We start from the raw sequence: 16,034 nt of genomic DNA, 5'->3' as shown, positions 1-16,034 counted from the left end.
TGGCAACAAGTTGGACTTAGGTTCAATAGGGTAGAGTTCGTTTCCGGAGCATAACTCAAAACCCATTCAATACTTTCTAACAAAACTTTGCATGTCTACCAGACACATACTGAACTGGTGCCTTTTGATATTTAGCACTTTTAGAATTTTTTATTTGTTACATTTCCATGGCAACAAGGTGGATTTAAGTTTTAATATAGGGTGGGTTCACTAATTGAGTATAACAAATAAACTGTTAGATATGTCCTTGCCAAACATTGCATGTCTATATATAAAGCACATACAGAACTGGTGCCATTTGATATTCAGGAGTTTATTTTAGAATTTCCATTGCAGCTTTTTTGACATGGGCTAAGAGAAATGTTGGGTCAGTTACCTGGTTTGGGACCATAATGTGTTAAAATGGGCGGGGGATATAGATGACTTTGTTGACTATACGCTTGTTCATTTTGATCCAGCTTAGACATTTGACTGCATTTACCCCTCTTTTTTTAACTCACCTGGTCCCGTAGAAATCATATGTCATCCATCCTAAAATTCTTCTCAGAAACCACTGAACCAATAAAGCTGAAACTTCACATGCCTCTTATCAACATGATGACACCTGAAGGTGTTGAAGAGATTTGAATCCCTTTTTTAATTAAGGCCACAACAGCAGCCATTGTAAGCAAGCTATTTATGGCTTCTTTCAAATTCCGACTGCTATTTGAAACGTCCATCAAATTTGTCATTTTATATCACTGTCAAGCATGTGATTCTGTCAATCAGAATGTTTTGTTTATACTTCAAATGCAATGATAATTGACAGGCACCTGCCAAAGCTAGACGTGCAATTTCTTTACCTCGTGTGCAATAGTAATTATGACACGCTGTGTAAGGGTCACTTATGCCAGAACCCTACCATGAGTTTGAACCCGATTGCATGGATTATGATACTGGTTTGTCAGCACCATGACCATGCTTGCTTCTTTTTACTAAAGTGGCACTGGCCTAGTACCTCCATATCTTTGGCCTCTTTCTTTCCACAGTGAGCTGACATAGCATAATATACCTGAAATATGTCCAAAGCAGCTTTTAGACCACCTCACATACTCTCTATAAACTCGCTTACTTATTCTGATGGCTCACTCACACAAGGTCTACATCGACTCTCAGATGCCAATTCTGGTGGTGAATGTGTCCAACACGTTAATCATAATAGAAAGGAGATATATACTGTGATCACTGAGGATGGATGAGAGCATTACCCAGCAGTTGTAGAAGGATGTCAAGTAAAATATTGAACTCAACTTATGTTCATGGAGTTGAAATCAATTTTTAGAATACATTTTTGTGTTATCTGTTCAGATCTTTGCCCACATTTGTCCCCATAATAAGGTCTACATAACTAATCTACAGAAAAACAAACCTGTTGCCTTCAAAGTAGATAATATGTTGAAGAATGTGTCATCATTGTACTTGCAGTTGACAAAAAACAAGTGACAAAGTCAATGCCTGGCATGATGGTGCCTGTTGCACAGTGTGGACTCCAGCGCCAGGATGCTAGTTCCTACAGTAGTTTGCCTGTGTCAGAGAGTGAAGAGGACCTGAATGGTGAGCCAAACAACCTGTCTTTGAATAAAAATGTATACCATTGTAATAAAAGTGATACAAATCAAATTTTGTATCATAAATCTTTTAGGACCATGCAGGTTGTTAAATGTCTGTTGATAAACAGCCAGGTAGGGATGGGGCAGCTTAATTATGAATGTGCATTTGAATTTGAATTGATGTTTATTGAGAAGTTTATTTTAATCAGTATAATTCTCACAAATACATAAACCTATTATATCAGTGCCATAAATCCTGCATTTTGGCTGTGATTATGGTATAAAAGTCTTTAAGATTTTCAAAAAAGGCCTCTTTACTGTCCACTATTATTCGTTGTGCAAGTAATAGTATCTTGCTACCAAGGCTTCTTGCTCATGCTTTATGTGTAATGATATCTTTTTGTGGTTACATGCTAGTTTTATATATAAGCCAGTGTTAGTCTAGTTATGTTGTGACCCTTTGGTGACAGATTCTTATGTAGTCTCATTCAGGGATCCAGAAACTAGTCTGTGCACCCATATTATCCAGTTGTGACTGTAAATTGTCAGATTTGAAAAAGTGCAAACCAAACATTTTTAAATTTGCCCCGGATATTTTTGAGAAAGTACTTGCCGGACATTACAACCTGAGACTAGTTATCATAACAAAGGACATACGATGAGGAGAGCTGCAGCCAGACTGACATGTGTTTTTGTTGTTAGTGTATACATGACTTGCAGTGGTTACCGAGAGCTATCAGTCAACATCATTTTGTGAGATGTAGAAACTATATGATATGCCTTCAGGGAATTCAGGTGATGATAAACTTAAATTGGTCAATAAAAATGTGAAATTTTAGGTAAAATATCAGTAGACATGATGATTTAGCATGTAAATTGTACTTCCTGTTCTGCTAGGCATTGTTTTATATGTAGAAATAAAGATTACAGTGTGTATTTTCCTGTGAAGGAAGCCGGAAATGACAATCACATATACACACATATTCTACCAATCTACCAGGGATTTGGCTAAAAACATGACATCGGAGAGCTTTGATGATCGTAAGATTTGTTTTGAAACTCTTGTTTTATCAGAAATAATATATTCCTTGCAGTTTTTACCATATATTTTTAAAGTAATAATAGCTATAAGAGTCACACTTTGGAACAGCTGATTGCTATTGCTGTATATTTTTTATGTTTGAACAATTTGACCCGTCATAGTTGAGATGTCCCTGTGGACTGGTGAAAATGTTATGTTGACATAATGTTAGTCAAACTACAACAAATATGACTTTGAATGAGTCAAAGTGTGGCATATATGAAATATGTATCCCTTCTCTGTCAACTAAAGTTCGTTTCAAGGTATCAATATCGGTAATCTGACCGTGGTTGCTGTAAATAACAGGGAAGTCACTTCACACACAATTTCGCCGAAGTTTATGTGAACAATATTGAATGAAATGTTGAATAAATTTAATAAAATAGATTACAAACATAAGTCCATGTCTACAATGAAGACTTTTAATAAGAAGATAGTATAATAACAGTATAATGTGAGTAATTCGGTACGAATGTGTTGGCATGGTATTTCCGGTGTTGAGTCTTTTAGTTTGTATTGAGGAAAAGACATGAAAACTTATTGTGGTGTGTTTCATAGACAATAAAGTGTGCATTATACTCAAGAAAATATGGTACATGTTATGAAAGTGACTCTTGATTTTGTTCTTTTATTATTTTATTGATACATGAATGTCCAACAGTAATTGTCAAATAAGAGGTAGCGTGAGCAAAATACATACATCTGATTGGCAAAAGAATATTCCGGATCCCAGGTCTAAATGTATTTACCATATTTTCTTGAGTATAGTGCGCACCCCCCTGTAGCAGATTCAATATTTTCGAAAAGAAAAATTTGAATACCAAGCGCAGAAATTTTTTTACACCGTACCCCTTTGCGCAGTCCGGCAAACGAACGGGTGATGAGAAACTTGGTCAGTACAAATTCAAAATCTGAGATAAAAAATCACAAGACATGTTGATTTACTGTTTAAATTGTATTTTTTGTTCTGCTAGGCATTGTTTTATATCCAGGGATTAAGATTACCTTGTGTATTTTCTCGTAAACTAAGCCGGACACAGCAATCAGCTGTACACACGTTTTCTTGGAATCTACCAGTGATTCGGTCAAGACACACCCAATGATATAACTTTACAGGATTTTAATGCAAGGATCGGCAAAAATTGTATCTGAAACTATTTTTTTATCAGGAATAATATATTCCAATATCTTGTTAATTTAGATGCAGCTTTTACGAAACATATTTAAAATAATAATAACCCTAAGTGAAGCAGCTGATCGCTATTGCCGGGTATTATTTTTTACATTGAACCAGTCTGACCAGTCACCGTCAAGGCTCCCGTGCATGTGATCGCGAGAAATTACGTGTTGACATAGAATCGTCCAACAAAAACAAATATAACTTTTAACGAGTCACATATATGTATCCATTCTCTGTCAACTAAAGTTTGTTTCAAGGCCTCAAAAGCGGTAATCTGACTGTGGTTGCTGTTAATAACGGTGAGTTGTGCGATCTTCCGATCGCTTCACACACGATTTCGCCGAAATTAATTAAAACAATATTAAAAGGAATTTTGAATAAAATTAATAAAATAAGTTACAAACATAAGTCCAGATATACAAAGAACACTTTTTATAGCCAGACAGTGTAATTACATGACTAATTTGCGTACTTCAGTATGGATTTGTTGACATGGTATTTCCGGTGTTACGTGCTCACGGTAATGTCTTTCCATGGGGGAAAAAACATCAAAATTCATTAATTCGTGTATAATGCACACCCCCTTCTACACAGCTGTGTTTTTTGGAAAAAAAGTGCGCACTATACTCAAGAAAATACGGTATTATTAATGTAGAACTTGTTGTGGTCTCAATATGGCTGAAGTACTGCTAATATGACTAAAAATCTTAACTCAATCATTCATTCTTGTAGATGTGCAAGATGAGAAACCTCACTTCTTTCCTGTGTGTGCTTGTGTCAACATAAAAGTTGTTGTCATAGCACATTATTTGGTAGTTCTCACCGTATTTATTTGTATCTTCAGTAAACATATTCTAGTGAGACAATATAGTTATTATCCTGCCTTGAACCTTAAACACGTAGTTGCTAAGTGATAACATGTTATTGGTCAAGATGGCATCACTCTCGTCCGTTAGCTAGAAGTGTGATAACTTTAAGATCGTGCAAACCCTCACTCATCCTGCAGGCAATGCTGATAGGAGAAGCGTACAGACTACGCCTGGTGCAATCCCTCACAAGAGATTTTATCCATGGTGGTAGATTTAAAGAACACTAAGAGGCCATGAGTGGGGAACCAATTATCATCACTGGATGACATGGAGCAATGAGACCATTCACTTGGCACAGGTACTGTATGGTGACCTTGGTATGCAAACAGCTGTCAGTCCCACTGAAGTATGATTTCAAGGTGTCGACACAGAACCTGTCTCACAACCATCACGGGCACTGCGCACAGTATCAGTGCAAATTCATTTGTGTTTGTGAGTGACGGTCGGCAGCAGCACAGAATGGCTTAATGAGCACCAGTTCAGATCGCTGTTGAAAGGTGACTGTCTTATCCATGCCAAACATTTTGATCATTGCTGGTGTGGGTACTGTTGGATCTGCACGGAAGTGCCCACTCACAGCTGGTTTGGATTTCACCTCTTGCTTGGGTTCTTTGGTCAGTGACCGAAGGATCTGCACAGGGACAGCTAAATAATATTTCGCTGCTGGTTAGGATTGCGGAAGGTCAGATACCAAGGGACCCTTGGAAGTATTCCTTCCTAGCCATCAACACAATTATGATGGATGGCATAATCATGAGTCACGGAAGTTGTTGACAATGTAGGAAGCAGCGTGAGCACCATGGGCACAGGACATTACAATTTGACCAGAGGGAATGGCCTTTGCATGGAACTTGAGACCAGAGCATGGAACCAGTTGCCTCCAACCCTTCAGCTAATATGTCAACCAGGCCTTCTAGGAAGCGGCCAGTGAGTGCCACAATCACCAGTGGGAAATTATATGATGAATCCATTCCATATTTGATGGATCCAGACTTCATTCAAATGATGGTTCAGGTTTATATGTTACAGTCTGTTAATGTTCAAGATTGGGGACCGTCGGTTTAGTTACATTAAGTTACAGTTCGGGAGAAGGTCCTTCTGACCTAGGATCGGACTCAAGAGTGGAGTGATGTTTGCCATTCTATTGATTCCCAGAGGTGGATTTACAACCCTCTATAGATTATGAAGCAGGACACTTTGGGCTTAAATAAAATAATTTTTTCCCCAAATTAATGCCAGGAGATGAGGAACCAGTAACCCACATGTTTGGAGTTCGTAGAGTATTGGGGTCTTTTCACCACCACTGTATGCTTCCTTGGCATAGTTATGGCAATTTAATCATGAACAAAGCTAATGACTGGCTCAAGAGACTTTGGAGTGAGGAAAAGCTCCCACTCCCTCGGCTAAGTAGGCTAACCTACAGCATGCATGAGTGCCCCCAACTTTGAATATATAAGTCGATCAGATCACCAAACATGACCATGCCCGTTCCATTAACAGGACTGCAGGAATTTGATTTTTTTAAACTGCCAAGCCATGGATGTTGGACCCTACATAAATTGGTTTATAGCATGTGTACACCTCGTCTTTCCACAAATGGAGCATCCCCATCTGTACTGACCAGGATGCTTTAGTTTCGGGCTGAAGAGCTCGCATGCACAGTTCCATGTTTCAAGGACCATGGAGATCAGGTGAGAACAATTTGCACATAAATTGTCTCAAGATGAGAGCAATTTTTATGCATTCGAGTGTAAGGACCATTTATTCTGATCATGACAAACACTACAGTAGTGGCCTACATACAGGGACAAGGAAACAAGTCAACTGGATTTTAATGGATGAGACTACACATCAATTTGATTTGGTAGACTGGATACCATGCACAATGAGGCCCTGTCACATACCTGGAAGCTCAACAAATTGACATACAAGCCCCCCACCCCCACCCATCCCCTACTGTAACAGTGCCCATATTGGCTGTTTTCGTCTCCATCTTCACCTCATTGCCAAACTCAGACAAAGGACCATTTAGGGGATACCGTTCTACAGCATGACGGGTTAAAGATTGGAGATCGTCCCGTCCTCAACCATCTGTGAGATTGTTTCTGCTTGAGGACGTCAGTTCTCCACGCTCTAACCCCAAATGGAACCTCACTCTGGTTTTTTCATCACTCTTGGAACCTCTATTGGAACCACTTTGTTTCTGCCTTCGTCACTTTAAACGACCAGGAAAGCAGCTTTCCTTCTTGCCATGGCTGACGTATCTAAGCTGTAAGCTCTCAATTACTTTGGTAATACTGCTGAGGAATGGAGCACTTTCACTATCTTGCAGAACATCTATAGCCTTGAGCCAGTGGTGGCAGCTCAAGTCTAGTAGCTTCCCCACCTTGACTGGAAAAGGTCTGCAGCTACAAACCTTGAAAGGTAGTTACCATTTTGATCCTATGGTCTACCAAGGGATTAGGCAATTCAAAAGTTAACGGCAGTCCTGAACTTCTCAACTCAGGAAGATTTCAAGGACACCCAGTTTCATGGGTCAGAAATTTTACCTTTAAATGGAGTCGACTGTGAACTATCGAGGGTAGCACTAAATTTCAGAACCCACTGTTTCCCTTGGGTATATCCTGGCACTGATGTAATAGAGGTTCACCTATTCCTAAGAATTATCAAACATTAGGTATCATTGCTACTAATTTAAAGAAGACTGCATCTATTACATCAGTGCCATAAATCTTGTATTTTGGCTGTCAACACACAATAAAAAGCAAAATAATATCCTAGACTTTAAAAAAAAAATGTTACTCAAACAATACTTTTTGAATTTTGGAAAAATAGTGTGGGCAGGCAGCCCATTTTTTACATACATTTTTTCTCCTTTTTTTTGGGGGGGGGGGGGGGGGTGTTCAAAGAGGTTTGTAACCTAATAAACAGTTGAGAACGATCAACTTTGAAAAGGGCCTCCCTACATAAATGTTTTCTATGATAAGTAAAATACTGATAATTATGATTCTCTTTTACCAATGAGAAGCAGCTAAGGAAGAGAATATATGGATGTCAACTTCTTTATTATGAGGAACACAACAATTCGGGGTATATGCTTACTCTTTTTTCTCTTTTTTTTTTTGGGGGGGGGTTCAAAGAAGTTTGTAACCTAATAAACAGTTGAGAACAATCAACTTTGAAAAGGGCCTCCCTACATAAATGTTTTCTATGATGAGTGAAATACTGATAATTTTGATTCTCTTTTACCAATGAGAAGCAGCTAAGGAAGAGAATATATGGATGTCAACTTCTTTATTATGAGGAACACAACAATTCAGGGTATATGCTTACTCCTTCATCTGGTGAAACGAAATGTTAAGTTCTACATAATAAAGAAGTTGATCCGAAACAATGTGTTTCTCATAATAAAGAAGTTGACATCCATATATTCTCTTCCTTATGTGTATCACTTCTAAATGCCTTTCAAAGACCTTGAAGCAGCTAGTTTTTATCACCATGGTACCTCTTCAGGCAGTAAGACCAAGCCATTTCACTATTGTAAATATTACTTACACAAGTCAACTTCATTGAATCTTCATGTTGCCCAATGCACAGTATCAAAACATCTTCCAAATAGCCAATGCATTTCTGTTTTCATGATCCTCTGCCTGTGTCTATCCGGTGAATTAGTACTTACTTTCTTTACACAATTATTCCGACCTCACTATAAGACAATAATTATGAAACTTGTGAAATATAACTTCAGAAATATGTATTCAAATTGTATGAAAGTTCCCGATGTCCAATAGAGACAGAAGCCAAGACTTGCATCATTCCCAGTTGCATCATCCAGCAAATGAACTGATGATCACAAGCGGGCAGTGTCAGACAGAACAGTAGAAGGCAGAGCCTTGTGCTCCCTTAAGGTAGCTAAAGCCCATGTGGATTCCAGGTTAGAATTGGTCTCCAGCAACCTATGCTGATCAAGGCAACCAAATGGTTTGGGTGGTCAGAGTCGATGATTTAGTGGTCATCCAACCCCAACGGCATGGACCATTGCTCGCAATATCTCACTGAATTATCTGGGGCAGACTCGATTATTTACAGGCTGCCATCATGTACCTGGAATATTGCCAAGTGTGGCATTAAATAACAAATAAAGCATACTAGTAAGATAGCAAGAAGCATAGGACTTTCTGGTTTAGAGTTGTACTGCTTTTGCCATGTTTTTCAAAACTAGAATAATGTCATTAGACTTGCCATTTAATTTCTCGTCATGTTAGCTAGAAGCAAGGTACACTCAAGTCTCGTAGGTACACTCAAGTCTCGTTAATCCGAAGAATGGCTTTATCCAACACAAATGATAAGAACCATTTAAATCAGTGCTATTTAAACTTGTTAATCCAACAGTCTCGCACTCGACTCCAACACACCTAATTTGCAACAAATTACCAAAATCACTCATACATCAGTCTCGTTAATCAGGTCGTGATCACCGTACTATGTAGTCATCTACCCGTGAGTACACAGTCCCGTCTTTTGCTACAAAATGAGTCGACTTGTTGGCTGCATATTACAATGGCTGCAGAGCAAGCTTGCTTTAAAAAATCACATGCTTAGATTACCTTAATCTCATAAAATCAGATACAAGTTCTGGCTACAGCTGAGGACATCCCATTACATGTCACTTCAGAACAACCTTTCACGAACTTTAACCGATCAATGAAATGAAAGCAGCTTTCTTGGTTTCGGTACTCGTTTTAAACTGGAGACTTCCATTCCAGACTTTGTTTTCAAAAGTATTTGGAATCAGTTGATAGTAGTTTTGTGTGAAGTTTTAGAGGTTGCATGATTAGAAAACATATTCCACTAACAATGTAACAACAATTTGAATATTTCATTGTTAATTTTTTTACAACAATGTGTTTGCCTTGTTATTTATCGTGTAGTTGTCCGATTTTCAAACATTGATACAGTTTAATTTCGTTTATCTCTCATAACATACTCATTAATCCGACATAATCAAATGCAACCAACCATGTCGGATTAATGAGACTTGACTGTACCGGTACTTAAATCTGGAGATTATGGTGGCAACTTACTTCACCAAACTGAAGGTGATGCTATCACATTGAAAATGTGTGGCTGTATGTAATGATTTCTGGTTCCTTCCAAGAGATTCTGGTGAAGGGTTGCTTCTGAGTTTGCAAGTATTTGAAAACATTTTTCTCTGGTTCCATTGTATAAGAATTGTCAAGTATTTGTCATACAATTTCAGGTCATACAATTTCAGGTAATAGAGAACTATACCAAGACATCATTGGGCCCATGAATCTACATTGTTTCTCATTTTCTTCTTACCTTTCTCTCCAGCTAAACGTGGGAAAAGAAAAGGTAGACATTGCCGTGCTGCCTTCGTGATCTGTGTTATACTGGTGCATGAATGTATAGTCTTGTCCTTATTTCTCTATCTGCCAGGGAGCAAACCATCAGTGACCCCATTGACAACATCTCTATCATGTCCTGCATTTGTATTGTTGGCAACTAAATCTTCTGCCAAATAGTTGTAATGATACGATACAAAGTAACAACCAGTTGTTTAGTTTACTTTTATGCATGTCCTGAATGCATGTTTTCTGTACATCTTGTATGTATGTGAAGCAATAAGGCTCATTCAGTCTGAATATTAATATGGATCTTTTCCATCTTAAAATAAGATAATAGGTTTTCAAATTCCCACAGTTTTAGGAAGTACTTCCTCCTGTTCGTGTGGTTTGAATGCTAAAAAAATAATTTACGCTTTTTATTGTTATGTTTAACATATATCCCATCATTTCTCTAGTAGTATTTCATTACGCCAAGTGCATCCGTTGTGTTTTCTTATGTTGAGTGCACAATTGCCACTTTTTGTTATTCTCTTCCAAACTGTCTACTCACCTTTGAACATGTCTTAGCTTCGGATAGCTATTGTTTGCACTCATTCAGTTCATGTGTATACAGTATTGTTTCTGTGACAACAATAGGCAAGTAAGTACATCAGAGTTAATACATTACCATATCCTCTTCCAGCAATTAGTGTTCACCTATATGGTCTGCTTTATATGACATTTTAAATTTTGGCCTTGATTTAACTTTTTTCCATGATTTGACCATGCTGTCAATTCTCAAAGAATGTATTCTACCTAAAATGAGTGTGACATTGGCATAAACAACTATTTATCACATTGTCAACATACTCATGTTTTTCATGTTTGACACCCTACATAACTACATGATCCTTTAATAATGATATTGAGTACATACTGAAAAACGTTTATGGCCACTACAGGGTAAACTTTCTCAAAGTTCTTTTGGTTCTCTAAGCATCTTTTTTGAAATTGTAAAAGCTGAACATTATGCTTTCTCCTTATGATCACATCATGTTTGTGGCTGCCTTTGTTGACATTTTAAACTGTTGACTATAGGTGAGCTGCTTTGCCGTGGCACTAATTTTTATGGGGTTATTTTCACATGTGTTTTGTCACCACCTTTTTTTTTAATTCATCATACATGTTAATCACCAATTAAAGTTGAAGCGTCACAACATTATTTCTTCATAAGTCAGGTTAGCGACAGCCTTGTGGTGTTATTTTAACATATTACTTAAACTGTTGCACAGAAATCAATTACTATTTTTAAATGTGATTGCCTTGAAATATTGTCTTGAAATATCGGTGAAAGGTTGTATAAGTTGCTGTGTGGTGTGGATCATTACATAACAATATTGCATCTTTAGCCACTAGTCCAAAATCAGAGTTTTATGGGAATCGCTGATATCTGACCATATACTCTGAAGACTAAACTCTGGTGAAAAAGATACAAGGTTTTCAAGGTGTTGCTACAAAGGAAGTATCCCTAGTAACACAACTAATCGCATGCAATTACTGCATGTGAGTATATTGACTGCAGGCTTACCCAAGGTACCACCACAAGGTTGACATACCTTGGCATTAGATTATGCTTGAACTCACCAACTACATGCATGTAATTGACATTACATTTCTAATAGTACTATTTAGCTGACAGCTGCAGAAATGAGGAATATTTTACAATCTGAGAACTGAAAACAACTTGAATAATTGATAGCAATATTCTAGAGAACAAATTTTCATGTTCATGTGTGCATTAGAGGTTTGACTTTAGTCTTTGTCCTCTGCATTTGGTGCATGGATCTATATTTTTACTGATTTACATTGTATGTTTTCAGGCTATCACTGGGACACATCAGACTGGGCCCCAAGGCCATCTCTCCCCAATATCAGTGAGGTACCATCTAAGGAAGTCCCAGATTCCCCAAGTTCCAGTAACAACAGCAATGACTCCAACATCCATATTAGCAACATTGAACCTGACCCAGGAACAGTGACTGATGAGCCAGAATATGTTGAAGACTCTGAATATGTTGGAGATTCAGAGTATGCAGAAAATGAATTTGAAATAGATGACCAAGATGACCTTCCTCCCTGCTATGCAGACCATCCCAACTATCAACAAATCTTGGAATTGCGTGACATGGACGACACTTACGAACTACCTCAAAGTCTTCAAGTATCTCATCATCCAAATCACTACCTACCAAACTACAGCTTTAGTGGACAGATGGAGCAAGATGGATGGCCTGACCCCCCAACTGATGATGACAATAGTAATGTCAGTGATGATAATGATAACGATAACGACAGCGTCATACACTATGCCTACCAGAATGTTGGTCCTCAAAGAAGTAATTTGGCTCCAGGTTACACTACAAGGAGTGAATATAATACAGATCATAACAGATCAGCAGCATCAATAATGGATGACATGAGTGTCTCGGCTGGTGGTTATACATCAACTAATGGGTCATGTTCTGATATTTCTGCATATTTGTGTGAAATAGAAGACAGTGAAATTAACCAGAGTGAGGATAGTGGTGATGAAGACCAGTCTTCACAAAGACTTCTAGCTGCCCATCTCCACACACAAGTGTGAACAGATCTTTCGAACAAACATTCAACTGTCATTTCCTAGATCTGATGTCTAACATTTCATGGTTGTGATCCGTTTTATTTCCTGCAGATTCAGATATTGTTGTTCTTTGCCAAATGTCTTAGAAACACATCATTAATGTGGACTGATGTTATTTACACTGTTTACTTAGATAAAATTGTGTGCCAATAGAAAATAACATTGAGTCTTTACAGTTTGTGCAAAGAATGCAATGTTTGTTCTTAATGCATTATCTCAGTTTAGAAGTCATGTATCATGTACTTGACAGCGGATGTGTGATATATAACATTGTGTTGGGGTTAAAACATCTGATGGCTGCTGCAAAGAGACTAGTCTAGCTGTGATGGTGCTGAATGTAGCTGATGTGCAGAGACTTTGATATGATTCACTTCATTAAGATTACCTAGATATTCTGTTATATTCTATTCAAATATTTTGAAGTATGGTTATTATGTTGATCAAGTACAGATGTTATGAGGACATTCCAGTATGAGGAGGCTTGAACCTCACATAGGAATGACAAGTCAGGTAACATTATTGTTTGGAATTTGTGGACATCTATTCCATGTTACAAACTGATATTTTTTTTAAACATTTCATGCACGCATTCAGAATTATTCATTATTATAACATCCCCGAATAATGTTGATACAATATTGCACACCTTATTTCACGTCATTTCTTTGGTTGTGAACACGTTGTGAATATATGTTAGTGATAGCAATGTTCTTGTCTGAACTCAGTGATAAGCAAGTAGTGTTGACAAGTACTTGCTAAGATAATATTTTCATATTCTGCTTCTTTAAACTATTTCTGCTAGTAAATAGCATATATTGATGTAACAATAGTGTAGCTTCCCATTGTTTGACATATTTACTTGAGAAACAGTTAACAAATTTGTTGGATTATGAGATATCATGTGTGGCCATGACAATATATATATTTTTCAACATTTTGTGGGTTGTTTTGTATTGATTTTGTAAGAAACATCTCAATTTTATCTCATCTGACCCAGAGGTTCACATGAGCTTGTGTCATTGCATGTTGTCCAGTGTTAACGTCTCCAAACCATAATGCCTGTGATGCTGAACTATCACATGAATGATGCGGTAATATTGTCTTGTAAAGATTGAAAGATGGGAATCACATTGAAAATGTCGTTCAGTATTCCTATGGCCAGAAAACAAAAGTTGTGAAGCGTACCTTTAGGTCTCTGGAACCGTAGGTGACCTATATATAACATCAATGTCAGTGTGAAGGCGATTTGTTTGGCATTTTCACTGAAATGTTTAATTTCCTTCAAATTTCTGTTTGCTATGGATGTAGTGGATGTTTTATTGGAATACTTATGTATGATAGTAATAGGTCACAGTGACCTACATTAAATTCGTAGCATATGTTATATATTTCTTCTTGTGTTGAATTTCAACTGGGACATAATATTTGTTTATATGCTGTATAGCCTATGGGAGTGTTCCCGAAATACTTGTAAATGATTTAGAAGATCAAATTAACATCTAATGCTATAGTAAGTTCATGATACCTGAAGGAGTGTATATTGGTACATATCATGTTGAAATGGTATGTTTTTTTTGTGCTGAACCAACCTCCTGGTGTTGGCATATGTTTGTGAGAACTAACACCCATGTTTCTTATAATAAAATAGTCAAGCATGTATTTGGCTAAAATTGAGGTGCTAATATTGAGGTTCAATATTAATAATCATTGGAAGTGGTTATTAATTTCTTTTTCATGTAGCTGAAGGGACTTACAGATTTCTCTAACCAGAGTTATATGTCATTAGAGTGGAACTGCATTTAGATTCCTCATTTTGTGAGCTAGTGGCAAGGTATTTTAGTCTGGTTAGAGGTTGTTGTTGGCATTTATTCACCCAAACAGAAGGTTATAGTGTCAAGATTTCTGGGGTTTCTAGAAATGGCAGTGAATGGGCTTCTTCACTTTTTTGTAAGTACTTTCAAACATTTATCTATTTTTACGGGACTGTTAACCCATGAATCATTATGAAGTATAATATCTAATGTGTATATGCTTTTCTGAAACAATGTGTTTTTAGAGCTGAAATCATGTGTACAATCTTTTTCAAATATTGTTTAAAACATAGCCACAAGGATTCTGTTTAACATTGTGTGCACAACCTTAGGAAACTGCTGGGACTATGCAACTGTTAATTTGGATAGATTATCCTTGAAGTTGTCATGGAAACATGCTCATAGAATTTTAACATGCCAATGCGCCTGGTGTCTATATTTGGCAGGACATTTTGCATGGCAATTTAAAGCTGTTTTGAGGGTGTACTCTGCAGCATTTGTAAATATACTTATGACATTAGAGATGACCCCTTAACCTTTGATAACTGAGAAACATTCAGTTATTGCTTTTATTTGTATTTTTGTATACATCTGCAAGAAGATTCCCAACATTTCATTTGAGCTACATTACCTTTGGGTTATTTTTATAGCACTGTTTTTTTTATGGGCCATAAACATCATTAAGGATGTAGTACACTGTGAATTTTCTTATGAGAGAAATGTATGTTTAATGCCATTCACCAAATCAAATTGATCTCTTGTTTATTTAAGTTATATCCAGTGTTCTTTCAACAAAAAACCCTGATCTTCCTTAAGATTTGTATGGATGTTGATATTTCAAATATGCATGTTTCTTATGTTCTTAATCAAGATCAAAATGTGATTTAGTCACTATAATTGTGTTCCCACCTGTATTCTGTCAGTTTAAAAATAAGATGTCAACTGACAATCTGTTAAGTAGGTAACGAAAAATGTAAGAAAATAATGCAAGATGGTTGTTTTTTCTTATATATGCTGTCAGCATTGTCAATAGACTGTTGTCGCTTCCAGGAGATCATGACATTATTGTTGAATGTGAATGAATGTTTGTTGTGTAGTAAGTATGCCTACATACCCTTATGATGTTATGCTCTTGCTGATTATTTTTCTTATCATTTGTACATTTTCTCCCAGTGACTTTTTGGAGAAGAATTGTAATATAGCATTTTGCTGAATGCAAAAATAAAAGTCTATGGATCTTATGTTGATGTTGTGATTTTATTTTACAATGAAGTTTGCAAAAGGGAATCCTAAACCAATTTATTAACAAGAAAAAAGTGATGCAGAGTAGCTACATCTTGGCATCAGTTAACAAATGTTTGGAACACTGCTTACCGAGTTGGTTGCACTACGAGATAATGGAATCGGCGTTGCCTGGGGACGAACATGGTGGGGGAAGAGCAGCAGCGGATGTGACTTCAGTGTGTTTTATTTGAC

At 37.0% G+C, this 16,034-nt stretch overlaps 1 protein-coding gene across 5 annotated transcripts in view; it reads left to right on the top strand.

Annotated features, from left to right (window-relative positions):
* LOC124151847 (protocadherin Fat 1-like) overlaps positions 1-15,799 on the top strand; it is a 243,775-nt gene extending 227,976 nt beyond the window's left edge. For 3 of the 5 annotated variants that reach the window (XM_046524510.2, XM_046524507.2, XM_046524506.2), the window contains 3 exons: positions 1,465-1,593; positions 10,075-10,095; positions 11,948-15,799. In XM_046524510.2, coding sequence (XP_046380466.2) covers positions 1,465-1,593; positions 10,075-10,095; positions 11,948-12,711 — 914 coding nt within the window. In that variant the 3' untranslated portion in view covers positions 12,712-15,799. The remainder of the gene's footprint in view (positions 1-1,464; positions 1,594-10,074; positions 10,096-11,947) is intronic. The other 2 variants (XM_046524511.2, XM_046524508.2) reach the window with 1 other exon arrangement.
* Positions 15,800-16,034: the final 235 nt, after the last annotated feature.

The sequence above is a fragment of the Haliotis rufescens genome, unplaced genomic scaffold, assembly GCF_023055435.1.
Source record: "Haliotis rufescens isolate VD_foot unplaced genomic scaffold, xgHalRufe1.0.p SCAF_7, whole genome shotgun sequence".
NCBI classification, from domain to species: domain Eukaryota; kingdom Metazoa; phylum Mollusca; class Gastropoda; order Lepetellida; family Haliotidae; genus Haliotis; species Haliotis rufescens.
Note: the sequence above shows the minus strand (reverse complement) of the source record. Positions and strands in the feature narration are given on the sequence as shown.